Source organism: Euleptes europaea, chromosome 18, assembly GCF_029931775.1.
Source record: "Euleptes europaea isolate rEulEur1 chromosome 18, rEulEur1.hap1, whole genome shotgun sequence".
In the NCBI taxonomy this organism is placed as follows: Eukaryota; Metazoa; Chordata; class Lepidosauria; order Squamata; family Sphaerodactylidae; genus Euleptes; species Euleptes europaea.
This window is the reverse complement of record NC_079329.1, coordinates 5,280,350-5,298,821: the sequence shown is the minus strand read 5'-3', so window position 1 is coordinate 5,298,821 and position 18,472 is coordinate 5,280,350. Positions and strand designations below refer to the sequence as shown.

The 18,472-nt window shown below is 44.5% G+C and overlaps 1 protein-coding gene across 1 annotated transcript; it reads right to left on the bottom strand.

Annotated features, from left to right (window-relative positions):
* Positions 1-5,971: 5,971 nt before the first annotated feature.
* Positions 5,972-15,341, bottom strand: LOC130489942 (vomeronasal type-2 receptor 26-like). Its single transcript, XM_056863729.1, has 5 exons — positions 15,124-15,341; positions 13,575-13,866; positions 8,832-9,050; positions 7,787-7,913; positions 5,972-6,870 (listed from the first exon to the last, which is right to left on the bottom strand). The coding sequence occupies exons 1-5, from the start codon at positions 15,339-15,341 to the stop codon at positions 5,972-5,974; spliced, it is 1,755 nt and encodes a 584-aa protein (XP_056719707.1).
* Between the last annotated feature and the right edge of the window lie 3,131 nt (positions 15,342-18,472).

Below are 18,472 nucleotides of genomic sequence, written 5' to 3'. Positions count from 1 at the left end.
TTTCATTGATCTCTTTTACAGCAAACGCCAAAGCAAGGACATGTTGGTAGAATTTTGTCACCATTCTTTAGAAAGAGAAGAGTATCCCGTTGAATGAAAATTCTACAGAGCGTTAGCTCATATTATAGCAATACTTGTCTATTCTGTATCTGAGTTATTTTTCTTAAGGGACAAAACCGTATCTTCTTTATTCTTATCTATGTTCTGAGTACATTTGCCTGAACTTTAAGCTCACCTTTTCATAGATCCAATGACACATGAAAATATATAAGCTTTTTAAAGATTTCACAGAGCTCAGTTTCAGTTGCATTAAATCAGGAGGCAACTGTTCATTTACCTCTTTCTTAATTTTAAGTATTGCACTCTTCAGACTCTGACCGACTTGATCAAAGCTTTCAAAATTCTGCCAAATCATTACAATTAATTAAATTAAACCAGCAACAATGAAAGTCAACATCCATATTTGGACAGCAATCGAGAGACAAGCTCAGTGTTGAAGCCAACATAAATGCAGGAAGAGAACTAGGCATAGAGACACAATGGAGTCAAAACCCAGGGTGACCAAAGGAATTTTTGGCTGGGAGCTTAAGACACTGGGTCCAATTAATTTCAAGGGAGAAGGCATTCTGAAGGTAGGGCACCTCCAACAAGAAATTCTATCTGTAGCTGCCACATATCTCATTTACATGGCCAGGAGCACCAAGAGTAGTCTTTGAGTTGAGGACCTTTAGTGGCAAGCTGGACACAATGGGAAGAGGCAGTTTTGCAAGATCTCTGTACTTAAGTCTTCAATGTATGGAGAATAATATATGGATGGCCAGTAATACCTGGACAGCCACAACAGTGAACCCATAGACATTTTATTGCAATAATCTAAGCTGGGGAGGAAAAGTGGCATGGTAAAACCCGATCTGGTCAGATCTCAGAAGCGAAGCAGAGTCAGTACTTGGATGGGAGACCACCAAGGAAGGCTCTGCAGATGAAAGCAATGGCAGATAGCTTCTGTTTCGCACTTGCCATCAAAGCCCCTTGCTGGGGTCACTATAATCCAGTTGCAACTTCATGGCAGTTACATAAGTAATCTGAAGCTGGCATGATCACAACATGAATCACTTTAGCCACATTATGCCTTTCGAAGAACAGTCATAGCTATTAAGGGTCTACTTGCTATGGAGAGGTTCTGAGATTCCAACCAAGGCCATGGTGTAGAATCATCCCCAGGTGACTGAGGCTACTTTCCCATTTTCCTGGGAGGAAGTCCTACTGAATAACACACACTTACCTCTGGGCAGACCTAAGTAAACTTGCTTAGGCTTGCTCTCTATTCCTCTCGTTCAGGATTTTGCAAACCTTACAGGACACACCAAATTCCTATTCCTTCAGCAGTTTTACTATTGAACAACTGCAGAGAACTGTGAGTCATCCACACTCAAATGCTTTCCCCCTTATTATTTTGAGGGTTTGTTTTTTTAGTATATGTCTTGCAGACAGAAAAAGATTACATTATGGGAGAAGAAAGCCCCTATGGACTTTTGAGCAGGGGTGTCAAACATAAGGCCCGCGGGCTGGATCCAGCCCCTTAAGAGGCAGCCACACACACACACACACACTCTTAATCTGAGCTGGTGAGACTAGCCCAACCTAGTGCCATTTATGTCTCCTCCGGCCCTTGGAACAATCGATTTGACACCCCTGCTTTAGAGAGGGCACAGTGCAGAATAAACCAGAAAGGGGGAGAAAATCTGGGATGATCCCTGGCTATCAGTCCCTTTTTTGTTTTGTTTTTATTATTATCGTGTAATAAAAAAATTAAAAGTTCCTCCTTTGAGCCCCCTGTCAACTCTATAAAATGTTGGGATGGTTTTATATCTGTAAAAGTTGTAAAAATATATTTATATATAATAATCCTTACTCGGGAACCTCAGATAAGTCCAGGGAAGGCTGTTCTTTGAAATCAACATTGTGAAGGTGGAAACAGAACTGAGAAGTAATCTCACCAAGGAGGAAGTCCCCGGTCTGGTGCCACTCATGTGGAACAGGAAGGGGGTCATTCCAAGGGCACTTCAGAGTATCTACTTTGCTCACCCTGGGAAGAAGCAGAGGAAGCAACACACCCAGCCTCAACATGCTGGAAGAGAAATCTCTTTCTAGACGCAGATTCTCCTGTACCCATCCATCTAAGGCATAACCGGTAAGTTGGAAAAAAAATGAATGCCTTGGATGCTAGCTGAGGGGACGCACACCACAATGTCAAGTCTGTCTTCTCGAAGAAAAACAGACGAGATCAAAGTGACAGAGTCCTACCGCCCACCTCTAAGATTTTGATGATGAAAGAGGTTTCTTATAAGCTCTTGTTTATTAAGCTCTTGTCTTATAAGTCTTGTTTATTAAGTGTTGTTTGGAACCTTCTGGAAAGTCACTGGAGCATTGGATCAGGTGACTAAAATATAGTGATGTGGATAATTGCTGGGGACGATAATTACCTTTGCCAAGTTTGGACTTTCAGTGGCACTATTGATGCTGAACATTTTGTCTCTGCTTTCTGTGCTGCAATCTTAAGAATATTTTCCAGGGAGTAAATTCTATTCATTCAAAGGGATTTACTTCTAAGTAGACCTGCTAGGAGCCCCGTGGCACAGAGTGTTAAGCTGCAGTACTGCAGTCAAAAGCTCTGCTCACGACCTGAGTTCGATCCCGACGGAAGTTGGTTTCAGGTAGCCGGCTCAAGGTTGACTCAGCCTTCCATCCTTCCAAGGTCGGTGAAATGAGTACCCAGCTTGCTGGGGGTAAAGGGAAGATGACTGGGGAAGGCACTGGCAAACCACCCCGCAAAGTCTGCCTTGGAAACGTCGGGATGTGACGTCACCCCATGGGTCAGGAATGACCCGGTGCTTGCACAGGGGACCTTTACCTTTACCTTTTATTTAGACCTGCTGAGGAGTGCTCCCAATAAATAGGAAGTGTCCAGATGGTCCACAGGTGCAAACAACACCAGGAAAGTTCACCACAAGGAGAGCCAGCGTGGTGTAGTGTTTAAGAGCGGTGGTTTGGAGCGGTGGAGTTTGATCTGGAGAGCCAAGTTTGATTCCCCACTCCTCCACATGAGCGGCGGACTCTAATCTGGTGAACTGGTTTTGTTTCCCCACTTCTACACACAAAGCCATCTGGGTGACCTTGGGCTAGTCACAGCTCTCTGAGAGCTCTCTTAGCCCCACCAACCTCACAGGGTGTCTGTTGCGGGAGGGGAAGAGAAGGTGATTGTAAGCCGGTTTGATTCTCCCTTAAGTGGTAGAGAAAGTCAGCATATAAAAACCGATTCTTTTTCTTCTTCTTCTTCTTCTTCTTCTTCTTCTTCTTCTTCTTCTTCTTCATAGTGAACCCATCAGTGTGATTGAGAATATGATATTTAAGGCACTTGTATATCACCTTCCAAAAGCTGCTTTGGGTTGATCAGAATGTCAGTGCTGAACCTACAGATAAGGGTGAAGAGTGATTAGTAGGGTCAAGGGGGAAAAAATCAGTAATTTTCAGTTTTGAGTTTATTAGATGTGATTTTTTCGGTAAACATGTAATAACCCGAATACCCCATACCAGTAAATATGGGTATTCAGCTTATTTCTGGGTTTACCGAAAAAAATAGGCCCATTATAATTTTTTCGAAGCTCCTGTGGGGGCATTTTTGGAGGTAGAGTCAAAGAATTCACTGCATGGCTGCAAGGGACTCTCCTTAGATGGTCACCAAAGATTGGTGAACTTTGGGACAGGAGGTCCAATGTTATGGGCCAGCGAAGAGGTCACCCCCATCTGCCAGGCATTTGCAAGCCAAGCTGTCCATCGATTTTCAGGTTCAGAAGTTCAGAGTTGCTGAGGACTGGAGGAAAGAGCCGATTGTCAGGCTGGCACTTCAAAGTCTGGGGGCTGCCTTCGTATCTGGGGCACATAGCATGCTGTCCATGCAAATTAGCTTCCAAACTGAGGGAAACAGCTTAAATGGAAGAAAAAATAAGGCATGGAAAACATTTCCTTTGGAGGCAAATGACATCCTGTGATCAGTCCTTTATTATAGTAATAAAAAATCTGATTTCAAGAGATGGTCACGGTGCGGGGAAATGAATCCACTACTCAGGGCGACCTTAAGTTTGAGAACAGGTGTTTTTTTTTTGGGGGGGGGGTGATATCAGAGCCAGCCATGACAAAGGCAGTTCTTGTGAAGGAGATTGCTCATCCGTGTGAGTGAGTAGTTATGACGCACCCCCCCCTTCCAACCACTTCACTATCCCACTCACTCAGCCCTGGCCGTATATGCTGAGGGGAAAAGGCGTTGGCCTGAGTATATTTGTGAGGAGAATTATTTCTTCTTCTCCTCCAGTCCCACACCCGTATTTACCTCAGTGAGAAATAGGAGACAAGAGGCTTTTCACCTTAAACAGAGAAAACAGGAAAGTTTATTAAAGAGAACTTACAGAGATTGGTTTTTAAGAAAAGGCAGAATATTTTGGAGGGAAAACTCAGAGTTGGATTGATTCAAGCAAGATTACTTCAGAGAAATAGCTTAGATGTTTCCTTCACACACAAGTTCCTTCAGTTCTCAGTTCTCAAGCTTAGTTCTGGCTCTCAGAACTATTATACACATTCAGCTTCAGCTTTAGTTCTATCCCTTAGAACTACTATTCAGACGTTCAGACTCTCAGTCTGTCATTCAGCTTCAGACTCTCAAAACTCTGTCCCCAGCTTAGCTCTCTCTCTGACTACCCCAGCCTTAGTGGCTGTAATGCTCCACACCTTCCTGCTACTGGAATAGCTCCACCTCAGAGACTAATTCCCCTTGTGACTTGAGAATGGGCCCTCAGTCTTTAACACACACGCAGGTTGTGTGTGTCAATAGCTTTGGCTTTCACTGAGCCCCCCTCAGGTTCACAGAGTATAGTCTGGCTTCCGCTCGGTCTTGCTACCAAGCTCTGAATCTCCCACAGCCCTCTCTGGCTGGTCTCAAGCTTCCACTACTTTCTCAGCCTCCTCTCAGGCTGGGTCCCAAACTTCGAATCCTTCCTCTGTCTCTCTCAGCTCAGAGTGTCAGCTCTCTGGCTCTGCCCACTCTTCACCTGTCAGCTCTTGCTGCTGGTTAACCCCTTATCTGTCACAGTAGTCTTCTTCAGAAGCCAGGCCAGCAGCTGAAGAAGCTGGCGTTTGAGACTGGGTGAGCCCTGTCTTTTGAAATGACCCTTCCAGACTAGTTTGGTCAGACCAAGTTGGCTCCGATTACATGACCCCTACCTCAAAAGGGCCCCAACAAGAGCTCCTGACAAAGCCAGTCAAAGTTAGAAAGCCTCATTCATGGCACTCTCTATGTTACTGGAACGAAGAGAATAAATGAAGTACTGAAGAATAAATGGGTTGGATCCAGAGTCAATTTTCTAATGGCAGAATGGACATTTCCTGCCTCCCCCCCCCTCATTGTAGTACACTAATATCCACAAAATTCTGGTCTTGGTAGGGCTGCCACCTCAGGTTTGGGAAATTCCTGGTGATGTGTGGGTAGAACAGAAGGAGGGAGGGTTTGCGAAGGAAGGTATCACAGTGGAGTATAATGCAATGGAGCCTTACCTCCAGATCATTCATTCATTTTCTCTAGTGGGACTATCTCTGTAGTCTGGATATCAGTCTGGAGATATCCATGCCCTACCAGGAGCCTGGCAACATGAGTTTCTTGGGTACCCAGAGGAATTATGTTTGAGGGAACCTGAAATCACTGGTAATTGCCAAGTACACCAGGATCTAATACAACATTCATCAGGCAACATCAGGACTATTTTTTTCTTTCTTTTTAAACTTCATATTGGCTTTGTTTGGACATCTAATTATGGGGATTGAAGGAAGTTATAAGGGAGCTGAAATAAATCCTAAAGTAGACTCACTGCCCTTGTTATGATGAAGACATACACCCATAGATATAGATATGACATGCAGATTCTTAATTTTTTCTCATGAGGTGATCCTTCTTATTGAGTTCAGGCCTCAACACAATGATGTAGCACTTGGGAGAAAAGATACAAGCCAGTAACCCAGCACTGGAGACCAGGATAGAGAAGATCTCCACAGCTACCATGTATTTTCCTTTGGTGCTCAGGTAGGTTGGAACAAAACACAACCAAACACTGCAGAACACCAGCATACTGAAGCTGATTGATTTGGCTTCATTAAAACTATCTGGCAACTTCCGGGCAATGAAGGCCACAAGCAAGCTGATGAGGGACAGAAATCCCAGGTAGCCCAGGACCAGGTAAAACATAATGACAGAGCCTTCATTGCATTCTACTATGATCACTGCAATCAGGGACTGAGTGTCAAAATCTGGGAAAGGGGGAGAGGTACCCAGCCACACTGAACAAATGCTTGCTTGAATGAGGGAGCAAGAGATAATAATGGAGTTGGCCAGTCTTTTCCCCACCCACTTCCTCATGCTGGACCCTGGATTGGTGGCTATGAAAGCTACAACCACAGTGATGGTTTTGGCCAAGACACAAGACAAAGCCACTGAGAAGATGATGCCAAACACAGATTGTCGGAGGAAGCAGGTCACCTTGCTTGGTTCTCCAAGGAACAGCAAAGAGCAGAGGAAGCAGAAGATGAGGGAGATGAGGAGAGTGTAGGTGATATCCCTGTTGTTGGCTTTGACGATGGGGGTATCTCTGTGTTTAATGAATGTTCCAAGGACTAAGCCTGTGGTCAGGGACAGAGAAATAGCAAGTGAAACTAGACTGGTTCCTAAACGTTCTTCAAAAGACAGGAAGCTTATGATTTTAGGGATGCATCGATCCCGCTCCATGCTTGCATACTGATCTTCTGGACATGTGAAACAGTCATCCATGTCTGAAAAGAAAGAGGAGAGGAGCCATTCCAGTGCTGATTGAAATGTGATGTAGGAATCTCACAATCACGTTTGATGTGAGTGACCTGCAATAGGAGTGTTGTCTTTCATCTCGTTCCTAATTGTAGACGTTAAATAGCATTTTCATATTCTCTTTCACTGGTGAAAATATGTGAACCCTTCCAATAAAGTCAATGGGAAGAAAAAGCAATTCCCCTCCTCCCCTCCATACACACAGAGAGCTAGTCTAGGGTTGTCAACTCCACGTTGGGTATGACCTGGAGATTTTGTGGTGGCGCCTGAGAAGAGCAAAATCTAGGAAAGGACCTCAACAGAATATAACACTAAACAGTCCATCCTTAGGGTTGCTAACATCCAGGTACTAGCTGGAGATCTCCTGCTATTACAACTGATCTCCACCCGATAGAGATCAGTTCACCTGGAGAAAATGGCCGCTTTGGCAATTAGACTCTATGGCATTGAAGTCTCGGACAAAAGTACTTTTACTTTTTGTACACTTTTGAAATATATTCACTGGTAATTTTTGTTTCTTTTTGAATTACTGTTCCTGACTTTTAGTACTTTGTTCCTTTTCCTCCCTGGTTTTTCAGAGGTTTCCTCCCACCCCCCACCCCGTCTTTTGCCAACTTAGATGGCACATTGTTAAAAACTAAAGAAAAGGTTTTATATTTTCAGGTAGAGACAAGCCTTTGTTTTCTCCCCATATGCAGCACAAGAGCATTTTAACTGTGACACACAATCTGTGCAGGAGACCTTTGCAGGTCTCTGAGGTTTCCTTTCCTTTCTGGAAATTATCATCCATTATATTTTGGGAATATCTGTTAACAGATATGATGGTAAATTATCATTTTATTAAATGGGCTTCTATCATAAAACGTGGGAAATCCAGTTCCCTACCTTTGTGGCTGGAAAACTTCCGTTCTGGGCAGGGAGCACAATCGTAGCAGCAAAATTGCTCCCCTTCCTTCTTTTTCTTCTGATAACCAGGGCGGCAGGGGTCATTGCACACAGAAACGGGCACCACCTATGCCAGCATAGGAAAGACATTGGGGATGGGAGAAATTACATATTGCTCCTAAAATATATTGTAGTCGTGAACATTTGAAGGGGAAGAAATCAGAATGTTATCCAAGCAATGATCAGGTTGCAATTTCTGATCAGATTTGGTTTGTGCTGTTCCTTGGTTGGATACGGTGAGTTTGGGTGCTAGAAAAAAACATTTGATTATTTAACTCAGTTCCTCCTTCCAAAGGAAGAGGAATGACCAACTACCAGGGCCAGTGGTGACTTCTGAAGAATTTGGCTGTGGCCGCCTCACAAAGCTACCAAATTTTAATGAAGGTAAGGAATTTTTTTCACAATGTTTCCCTCACTCAAAATGCTATGATGAATGGAGACATAATATCGGGGGCCTGCTGTGACTTGGGTGGGGTCAGCTCATTTCCTGCTGTCCTATGATTTCCACTTTTAATTTGATGACAGCCCCCATAGCATCTCCCCTTTTTCTGCCCCCTTCTCTCCTTCCACCCACCACCTAACTTACGTTTATCGGCCTCCCGTATTCAACTTTCTCTTCTTCCCTTCCCCTGGTTACCACTGTCACTTTATTGGAGAACCCAATCCTTAAGGTTGCCAACCTCCAGGTAATAGCAGAAGATCTCCTGCTATTACAACTGATCTCCAGCTGATAGAGATCAGTTCCCCTGGAGAAAATGCCCACTTTGGCAATTGGACTCTATGGCGTTGAAGTCCCTCCCCTCTCCAAACCCCACTCTCCTCAGGCTCCACCCCCAAAATCTCCCACCGATGGCAAAGAGGGACTTGGCTACCCTACCAATCCTTCATGAAAAGGACCAGGAAATCTTGGGGAAAATAAATGCTATTCTGTCTCCATTCTGTCTCAAGAAGGGTGTGGTCCCCAAGAATATCTTTCAATCCACACCTGGTTAAAATGTCTGTGCCACACAATCATATCCTCATGGATGATTAATCCTTTCTCTTCTCCATCCACCCTTCCGACTTTCACTCGGAGAAAGGACTTGTTCGGGAACATGACCATGTTCATGATGTCAAATCCAGCTCCCATTTCCTTGTTCTTATTAAAAGACATGGTTTCTCCAGCTGAATTGTTAAAGGAAATGCCTTGGAGAAGTGAGTGGAGCTAGTGGAAAGAGAAAAAAAGGAACAGAGGTTGCTTCACATGAGGGTCGCATTAAATTGCTGAAGGATCACACATCTGGAAGAATCACAGCTGCAGTTGTGCATCAATCCATAGACCTTAAACGTCCAGATTGTAAAATGCTTTTCCTCATTGATAGAGTTAATGCACTGCCCCACCCCAGAGTTAGCCTGAAAAGGAAGCTGTCTTGCTATGACACTTGGCTCAAAATATTGAATGATACCACAACAGGTACTTTTATGTATATCTTTATTCATTTTTATAGCCTGGCTTTCTCACTGAGTCTCAAGCTGTATTGTGTGTGTGTGTGTGTGTGTGTGTGTGTTAAGTGCCATCAAGTTGCTTCAGACTCATGGCGACCCTATGAATGAAAGTCCTCCAAAATGCCCTATCTTTTTGACAGCCTTGCTCAGATCTGTATTACACAATTTAAAATAATACAGTTACAGCATTCTATTTACAATCATCAATATGATATAATAAAATATAATAAAATGAGATTGCAAAACTGGACCAATGTGCTAAACTGTAGGTGATAGTAATATATACGGCATAGAGGAATGAAATAAATCTGTACTACAATATTTGGGAGACCGTGAAACACTGTGGTGTATACAACAAGCCAAGCAGTGGAAACCACCTTAACCTTCACAGCTGTTAGCTATAGGGCTGTCAATTCGGTTCGGTCCAAACTGAAAATCAACTGAATTTCCCCTGATTCGGTGATTTTCTGTTCAGACGGATCCGAACACAAAACACAAAGATGAACATTTCATGGTTAGGAAGGATATCGACGATAAAGATGAATGTTCTTCCAAGATTAAATTTTCTATTTCAATTCTTGCCGATTGACATTCCCGAAAGGATATTAGAAAACTGGCAAAAACAAATTAACCGATTTGTATGGAACGGGAAAAAACCAAGAGTAAGATTCAAAGTCCTTCAAGATGAGAAGAAAAGAGGAGGGTTAGCAATGCCCAACTTCAAATTATACTACCATGCAGCCTGCCTATCCTGGATAACAGAATGGATAAAACAACCTAGAAGTCGGCACGTTGCCTTAGAACGGGCAGATTTGGGACAAGGTTTCCATAAAGTTCTGTGGGACTCTAAATCAAATATTCAAAAAGACAAAGTACAAGAAGATTGCGATGTTAAATCAGCGTTACTGAAAGTCTGGAAAAGATATAAAAAGAGAATAAGTCCATCTCCACCTTCTATAATGTCACCAACCGAAGCCTATCATGACAATGTTAAACTAAAACCGGGTGTCCACTTTACCTACAAAGATATGATAGAGCCTACGGGGGAAATTAAAAATATGATCAAACTACAAGAAAAATTTCAAAAGTTGAATTGGTTAACTTTCCTGCAATTGAGGTCAAACTTGCAAAAAGACTGTTCATATCCACACCCATTTCGTGAACTAACTGAATTTGAGCAGCTAATATCTAAAAATGACTCTCATATATTAGGAAAAATATATAAGCTCCTCCTGAAATATGACACAGAAGAAGAACAAGTGAAGACAAACATGATAAAGTGGATGCAAAATTTTGGAGAAATGATTAATATCGACTCCTGGGAAAAACTCTGCTCTTCTGAATTGAAATATACTGTTTCTCAAGAAGTGAAAGAAAACTGGTATAAGACCTTCTACAGATGGTACCTGACTCCAAATATGCTTTCTCAGATGACAACTCCTGGGAAAAAGGGCGCATGTTGGAAATGTCAAGAATCTGACGGTTCTTATTTTCATGTTTGGTGGACCTGTCCTAAGTTACAAACATATTGGAAAAGAGTTCATTGTGAACTTCAACGGATGTTAGATACCAATTTTTTACTGGATCCAAAATTATATCTACTCAGTATAGTACCGTCAAGCTTACCTCAAAAACAACATGACGTTTTCAAATATGCCACAACAGCTGCCAGAACAATCTTAGCAAGGACATGGAAACAAACTCATATACCAGAGATTGACAACTGGAAAGAGAAACTCTTAGAATATGCAGCAATGGCAAAAATGACTGACGAGCTAAATGCTAAATCCAGTGAACCCTCCGAACAATTTCAGGAGAAGTGGGCATCTTTTTATTCATATATGAAGTCAAATTAGCACGAATAAGGGACGTTAAAACATTATAACCAACCTTGTTTAAAATTTTTTTCCTTTTATTTAAGTTAACTGTTAACAAGAACAATAATTTTTTAAATTACCAGAGATTATTTAGAAGTAAGAATAATATACCAAAGTCATTTTGTAACCATGTCATATTAGAAATCATTTTACAATACTGTTTTGTTTTTACTATGCTAACATTTACCCCTTTCCCCTTCTCCTTTCCTGTACCCTCAATGATATAAAGAAAATAAAAAAAATAAAAACTGGCGGGCAACCGGGGGGGCCGAATTCAGCGAGTTCGGGAGTTCGCGAATAAATTCGGCCAATTCGGCCCCCCTTCAGGGGAGCCCGCTGAAAGGCGCGGGCTGCCCTTTAATCTGGGAGGCTGGGAGGCGCAGGTCAGTTTAAAGGGCAGCCCGCCCCCCTTCAGCGGGCTCTCCAGCGGGCTCCGCTGAAGGGGGGTGGGCTGCCCTTTAAACTGATCTGCGCCTCCCGAGCGGGAGGCGCAGATGGGTTTAAATGACAGCCGCGCCTCTCCAGCGGAGCCCGCTGAAGGGGGGCAGGCTGCCCTTTAAACTGATCTGCGCCTCCCAGCTGGGAGGCTCAGATCAGTTTAAAGGGCCCCCGTGCGCCTTCAGGGAATCCCTGAAGGCGCGCTTCGGCCGAATTTTCCCCCGAACTCCGGATCCCCCCGAATTACCGGGGATCCGAAGCGGGGGAGTTCGGACTTCGGCACGTACCGAACCCACAAGGGTCAAATTCGGCCAAATCCGAACTGTACCGAATTTTTTTTTTTGACAGCCCTAGTTAGCTATGACTCTATTTGCTTTATAGAAAGGCCCTCCTGACCCATAAGAGAGACCAGTGTAATGTATGAAATGATAGAACATGTTCAAGGCAATAAAGATTTTTTATTGCGCAGAATTACCTTCCAAGGCTGGCTGTACGGATGTGAATCTCTCTTGGCACCTACTGTTGCTCTGTGGATGGATGTAGATGAGTAAATGGCATGCAAAGCATGTGCCACAGCATAGACAGCATTATAGATGCTATAACTGTGGCCACTCATGCGCATTTCAAAAATATGCCCAGGGAGACTCTCCAGTCTCTCCTCCCCAGTACACGTTTCACTGATCTTGATCGGCTCCTCAGAATTTGGAAGGCTACAGTGAAATGCTTGTTCCCAGAACACCTTGAGAAAACTATTTTTTGGTGTCCAATAAGGGTTGGTGTTCTGAAGAAACTTCTGGAACCCGAGAAGCTCATTGGTGCAAACTGTGAATGATATGGCACCTTGAAACAGGTAGAAACTCAAGGTATTTAAAGTGCTGGCTTGTATGAAATCAACTTGAGCTGTCATAATCCATACTTTTCCATATAATTGATTCTCTTCATATCCAGGATCTCCCAAAAACATCACAGTATTCATTGTTATGATGGTCATCGATTCTCCATAGATGATAAAAGTATTGGCTTTGCTCTGTGTCAAAGGTCGATATACATTGGAGATTAAGTCATTCACATCACCCAATGTATCCCATCTGGACTGGTTTGGGATTTTTTCAATGAAGTCCAAACAAATTCTGTTCTGGAAAAATAATGTCTCCAGGGCCTTCAAGAAATGTTCTCCACTGTCATCATCTATCACAAAGAGCCCGACCCAGGTCCATGCAAAATGAAGAAGCAGTTGAATAATCGCCATATACTGAGGGGTTTCATTTGGGACCATGCGGTAAAAGGAAGAGAACTCTCTGTCCTCAGGTGGAAATGAGCCGAAGGTGAGCTAAGAGAAAATGTACAGATATATCAGTAATTAATTACAAAAATACAGTACATTTTGATAAGAATGTTAAACAGAAAGAAATCGCTTCAATGTTCAATGCATTTTCCCATTCCATCTCTCCCTGTTTTCCACTGTCAATCTACTCTAATTTTGGTTTTGTTGGAAGAAGAACGAGTAGGAGGAGTAGGAGTTGGTTTTTATATTCTGACTTTCTCTACTACTTAAGGGAGAATCAAACCAGCTTACAATCCCCTTTCCCTCTCCACACAGACACCCTGCGAGGTAGGCGGAGCTGAGAGAGCTGTGATTAGCCCAAGGTCACCCAGCTGGCTTCGTGTGTGGAGTGGGGAAACAAATCCAGTTCACCGGATTAGCTTTGGCCGCTCATGTGGAGGAGTGGGGAATTAAACCTGGTTCTCCAGATCAGAGTCCACCTCTCCAAACCACCACTCTTAACCACTACACCACGCTGAGGCATGAGACAAGACAATGTTGTTCCTGCACTTGGAATTCTCTGTCTTTCTTATTTACACAATAACTCCAGGAAAGAAAAGTGATGATTGGTCAAATCAACCATGCCTCCATACACAGATCCTACCTGTGGAATCTTGTAAAGACCTAGGATGTCTGCTATGTGGAATGAAACAGAAGCAATAAGTCCACCGACGATGGCTATCACATTTCTCCGGGAATCACACTTGTAGTTAGGGGCAAATTTCTGTGATTTGAAGAGCAGGTCCAGGATGGTCCAGTAAGTCATCCTTCCATCGTAGTAGCTGTCAGAGATGTAGAACCCGAGGGTGACATTTGGCAGGATCTTTTTATTCTCATTGATCTCACTTATAGCAAAAGCCAAGGCCAGGGCATGTTGGTAGAACTTAGTCACCATTCTTTAAAAAAAGAGCAACATACTCTATTATAAGAGATTTCTACAACATTTTGGTCTGTTGTACACTAATTCTGGACCATTCTGTGTCTAACTATTTCCTCATTGTGAAGTTCATTCATATATATTTCTGCTTGATACTTTGGAGCTTAGAAGCATCTTCATCTTCAAGCCAGCTGACATTTATGATATAGTTATAATACATTATGAATCCAATATTTCTGATCTCCATACCATACTGATATACTTTTATGCATGTTGTTTTATCTAAATAGCCAATGGTAGACCCAATATGGATTTTAAAAAAAACAAACCTGTACAACTAACATAGGATATAGGCTTCAGCAATAGTGGGGGAAATCCCTGCTTTGGAGAAGCATTTGAAATTAAAAAGGGAGGGATCCTATCTCCCCCACTCCAAATTAGAGTGGTATCTGCTCAGGGGCAGACATTGGCAAAAAAATAAAAAAAACTAAAAAACTAAAAAAAACCCAGTTCTTTTTGCTAACGTTTATCTCCCAACAATTGCTCATGAGATCACAGTCACCATCATCGATTTATGCATAAGCCCCTTAAATTGCCTCATATTGTCATTGTTTACAAATAAAAGTTATTGTCTCATTCATGACCCTGTAAGATTTTTTTAATCCAACTTGCTTTTTTCCACAAGATTCCCCCCATCCTATGTCTGCATATTTTACTCTCTCTTATGCTTTCTTGAGGGGCAGTGTGGTGTAGTGGTTAAGAGTGTCAGACTGGCATCTAGAAGACCTAGGTTTAAATCCCCACTCATGCCGCGGAATCTTGCTGGGTGACTTACTCTCAGCCTAACTTACTTGTCAGAATAAAATGGAGAGAACAATGTAAGCTGCTTTGGGTCCCATTTGAGGAGAAAGGCAGGGTACACATGGAATGGAGTGGAATGAAATGGAGTGGTATTTTAAAAATCTGTTTCCCATATTTTTCTGTCTTTTGTTATGCCACTGCAGTATATAAAACATATTGTTGAGTATCAGCTCATTCCCCTTAAAATAAAACCGTAGAACTCCCCCATTTTCAGAACCGAGATAACAAATCCCATACGGACTGAGAGCAGCACAGAGAAGACTGATAAAATGATTGGAAAAGAGAAGTGGAACGCTGGGATGGAACCACATTACAGGTCCTTGTTTTGAGCACCCTGAAACATCTCAGAATCACTGTTGTTACTGCGTTTCATCAGACCAAAGCAACAGAATATGGGAGCAGGGACGATTCTTACTCTGGAAGCTCAAATAACTCCTGCAAAGGATGTTCTGTGAAAGGAATGGTATGAAGCGTGTAAATGATCTGAGAAGAAATGCCACCAATGAAGAGGTCACCTGGCTGATACCACTCATGCGGCAGAGGGAGAGTGTCATAATTTTCAGGACACTTCATGCCATCTATTCTCCATGCCCCGAGAAGCAACAGGAGTTGCAAAACGACTCGCTTCACCATCCTGGAAGGCTTCTCTCTAGATGCAAAATATTGAGAGCCAGCATGGTGTAGTGGTTAAGCTGTCCGACTAGGATCCGGGGAACGCAGGTTCGAATTCCCGCTCTGCAATGGAAACTTGCTGGGTGACCTCGGGCCTGTCACATGCATTCAGCCCTGACCCGGGCTAGTATTTGGAAGGGAGATCTTCTAAAGAATGCCAGGGTCATGATGTAGAAGCAGGCAGTGGCAAGCCACCTCCAAGCGTCTCTTGCCTTGAAAACCCTACAGGGTAGCTATAAGTCAGCTGTGTCATGATAACAACAACAAAAGACACAAACTGTGAGAGATCCAACTGACAATGTCCTGCCTACTCCCTTCTCCCACCTCTTAGTGACACAGGGACATTTCATAGCCACTAGGGCTGTCAAAAAAAAAAAAATTCGGTACATTTCGGATTCGGCCGAATCCGGCCCTTCTGGGTTCGGTACGTGCCGAATTCCGAACTCCCCCGCTTCGGATCCGTTCAATTCGGCCGGAATTCAAAGTTCGGAGAAAAATTCGGCCGAATAAGAACATCTCGTTCGGCGGCTCGCGGCTGCGTGGGGAGGGGCATATTTTGAGCGGGACGTCCAAGACCTTCAGCATGGCTGATTTTGACCCTAAATGAAAGGCTCGCCAAGTTTGGTAAGGATGGGTTCCCAGGGAGTCGAGATTATGGATCCGGGAAGGAACCCCCCCCCCACCGCCCATCGCAAAGCATAGCGGTCCGTGATTCAAGTTACTCGGCTGCTCAGCAGCTGCATTTTCAAGTTTGCACAAATCACTGTACACATTGGACTTTGAGAGCCCACACACGCAATCCACATACTGCATCCCGGGCCCGGGGTGAGGCGCGAAAGATAAGCATCGCATGATCGCACCGCACGACTAAAAGTGGTTGAACTTGAAGGGAAATTATTGGCCCCCCTTCCTTTTTTCTCTCTCTGTGTGTGTTTTCTCCCCCGTCTATAATCTCCCACTCCCACTTTGTTTTTTGGCCGCCGCCCGGCGGCTTTTGCCAAGCCCCGGTTGCAAAGGTTGTAGCCGGGGCCCGGGGGTCGGGGGCGGAAGACAGTAACGCTGGATTCAAGACCATGACACGCGACTTCCCCAGCATTTGAGAATGAGGTCCGTGCCGTGGTTGCCTAAGCCGTTTGATGGGACGATGGAATGGATCCACACACAGGCTGCAAGCGCTGCGCTCCAGCTCAGCTGTCCACGACGTTACGGACAGCCTGAGTGAAGAAGCTGCCCGCCCGCCCCAAGTGTGGGGGCTTCTGAAACATCACTGCAAGGTGATTTCCCCCCCCCCCGCAAAAGTCGGACGTCCAACTCAAAGCGCAACCTTCTGTGTTAATCAGAACCAGGCAGCATTCGCTTAGGTGAAGAAGGCAAGTGTTTGACAGCTGTCAAATCGACGGCCGCGGTCAGAGACCGAGTGCTCCCGGCCGTGAAATTGACATGTGCCAAACCCTCTGGTCCAGTCCAGACCGGTGTTCGTGACAATCGTGACAGTTCTGTCTGTGGCGACACAGACAGAATTACTGCAGTGCAACGACCCATTGAGCATCGGAGGAAGTTGGGAGGGGGAGCAGCTCGCATTGAGTAGTACGTGTGGTTGTGTCAGCTGAGCTGTCTGCGAAATGGCTGCTACTGGAACGGAGGTTTTACTGGAACCTGGCTCCTCAGTCTCACAAGAAACGGCCCTTGGCTTGGCGTCTTCGTCTTGTTCCATCCTGATGACGGACCGGGCTGGTGAGAGCGGCTGTGTGTCAGTTTCAAAGAAGCCGCGCCCGCCGCGACTTCACTCACAGTAGCGTTTGAGGCGGGCGCGCGGCTGGAAAGCAGTGCTTTTTCATACCGGGTTGCCAGGTCCAGTCCTGGAGATTTAGGCAGGCCAGTATGCTATCATTTCCCCTCCTCGCCGCCTGAAGACAACGTCTGACATGCCGGCACACTTAACACGTATTGATTGAAGTCTTGCTTGGGGAGGGGACAACGGGGTGGGGTTGTGTTGGCCAATGGTGTTTTGGGATGACCGTTTGTACTATACTAAAATCTTAGATTAAAAACGTGGGCCGGCTAGGGAAGTTGGACAACAACCTCTCAAGAAGTGTGAATGGTTACATTTTAGAGCTTATTCCGTGGCGGATGCATGGGTGCATAAGTCAAAGCATCCGGTTAATGTAACAATACCAAATAAAACATTCCTTTTTTTCTTAAGTCAACCTTTGATGGCTAAACTAACAGACTACAGTAATATACATGGACTCATAACAGTGTGCATAGGAAACAAAGAAAAAACCTTACGCGGGGCTGCCAGATTTTAAAATTTAGAAGGAAAGAATTTGTACCCTTTTTAAAGTTTCAAATAATAAAAGAAAAAAGTAGGAAGACGACATGCCTCTGGTTTATTTGTTCAGCAGAAAATCTCGTTCCCCTCCTAGCAGAAGGGTGAGGTACACATTTAGCGCAATTCGCTCCTCCCCACAGTAAGGGGGAGGGGGCCTAACAAAAAGACTTCCTTGCCTCTTCCGTTGGCAATCGGCTGGGCTCGGCTATCTTCGGGCTTCTTCGGTAGCACTCTTTGTGGCCTGGCCTGTCTCGGGGGTTGGTAATGGGATGGCCTGGCTAAGGGGGCGTGGGGGGTGATTTACATACTGCCTTGCAAGGCAATCTGGTTGGATCCATGGACATGCTCGGGGCACAATTAGATTACTATGTCATTTCACTCTGGCACCTCCGCCTGTCATCAAGGGGTCTCTTTGTCTGGGATTCCGGGGGGGACCCTGCCTGTGCACTGGTTTTTTGCCCACTGTATCCTTTTAGGGCTGATCTACTGATGCCCTCGCCTTGCGTGGCCATTCATCAATCATGAGGACTTGCGCTTGCGCAGTTTTCACTATGGGAGCTCTCGGGGGTGGCGCCTATCCGGCGAGTCACCAAAGGTGACCTCGTTGGCTTACACTCGCGCCATTCTGGTTTCGGACCGGATGATCCCGCCGTGCGGGTAAATCCGGGCGAACCTTCGAGGCTCTGACTAACGACGCGATTCCATTTGGTCAGGCTGGAATCGCGTCCTCGGGAAGGGCCTCCATATACTTGGTAAAAGA

Bases quoted from the DNA above. Each gene is read 5' to 3' on its own strand.
- LOC130489942 (XM_056863729.1), bottom strand. From the start codon at position 15,341: ATGGTGAAGCGAGTCGTTTTGCAACTCCTGTTGCTTCTCGGGGCATGG. The intron at 9,051-13,574 runs GTAGGATCTGTG...TCTTTCCACTAG, and splicing joins GTCTTTACAAGATTCCACAG to CTCCACTCACTTCTCCAAGG. The intron at 7,914-8,831 runs GTGTGGATTGAA...ATGCTGGCATAG, and splicing joins GGCACAGACATTTTAACCAG to GTGGTGCCCGTTTCTGTGTG.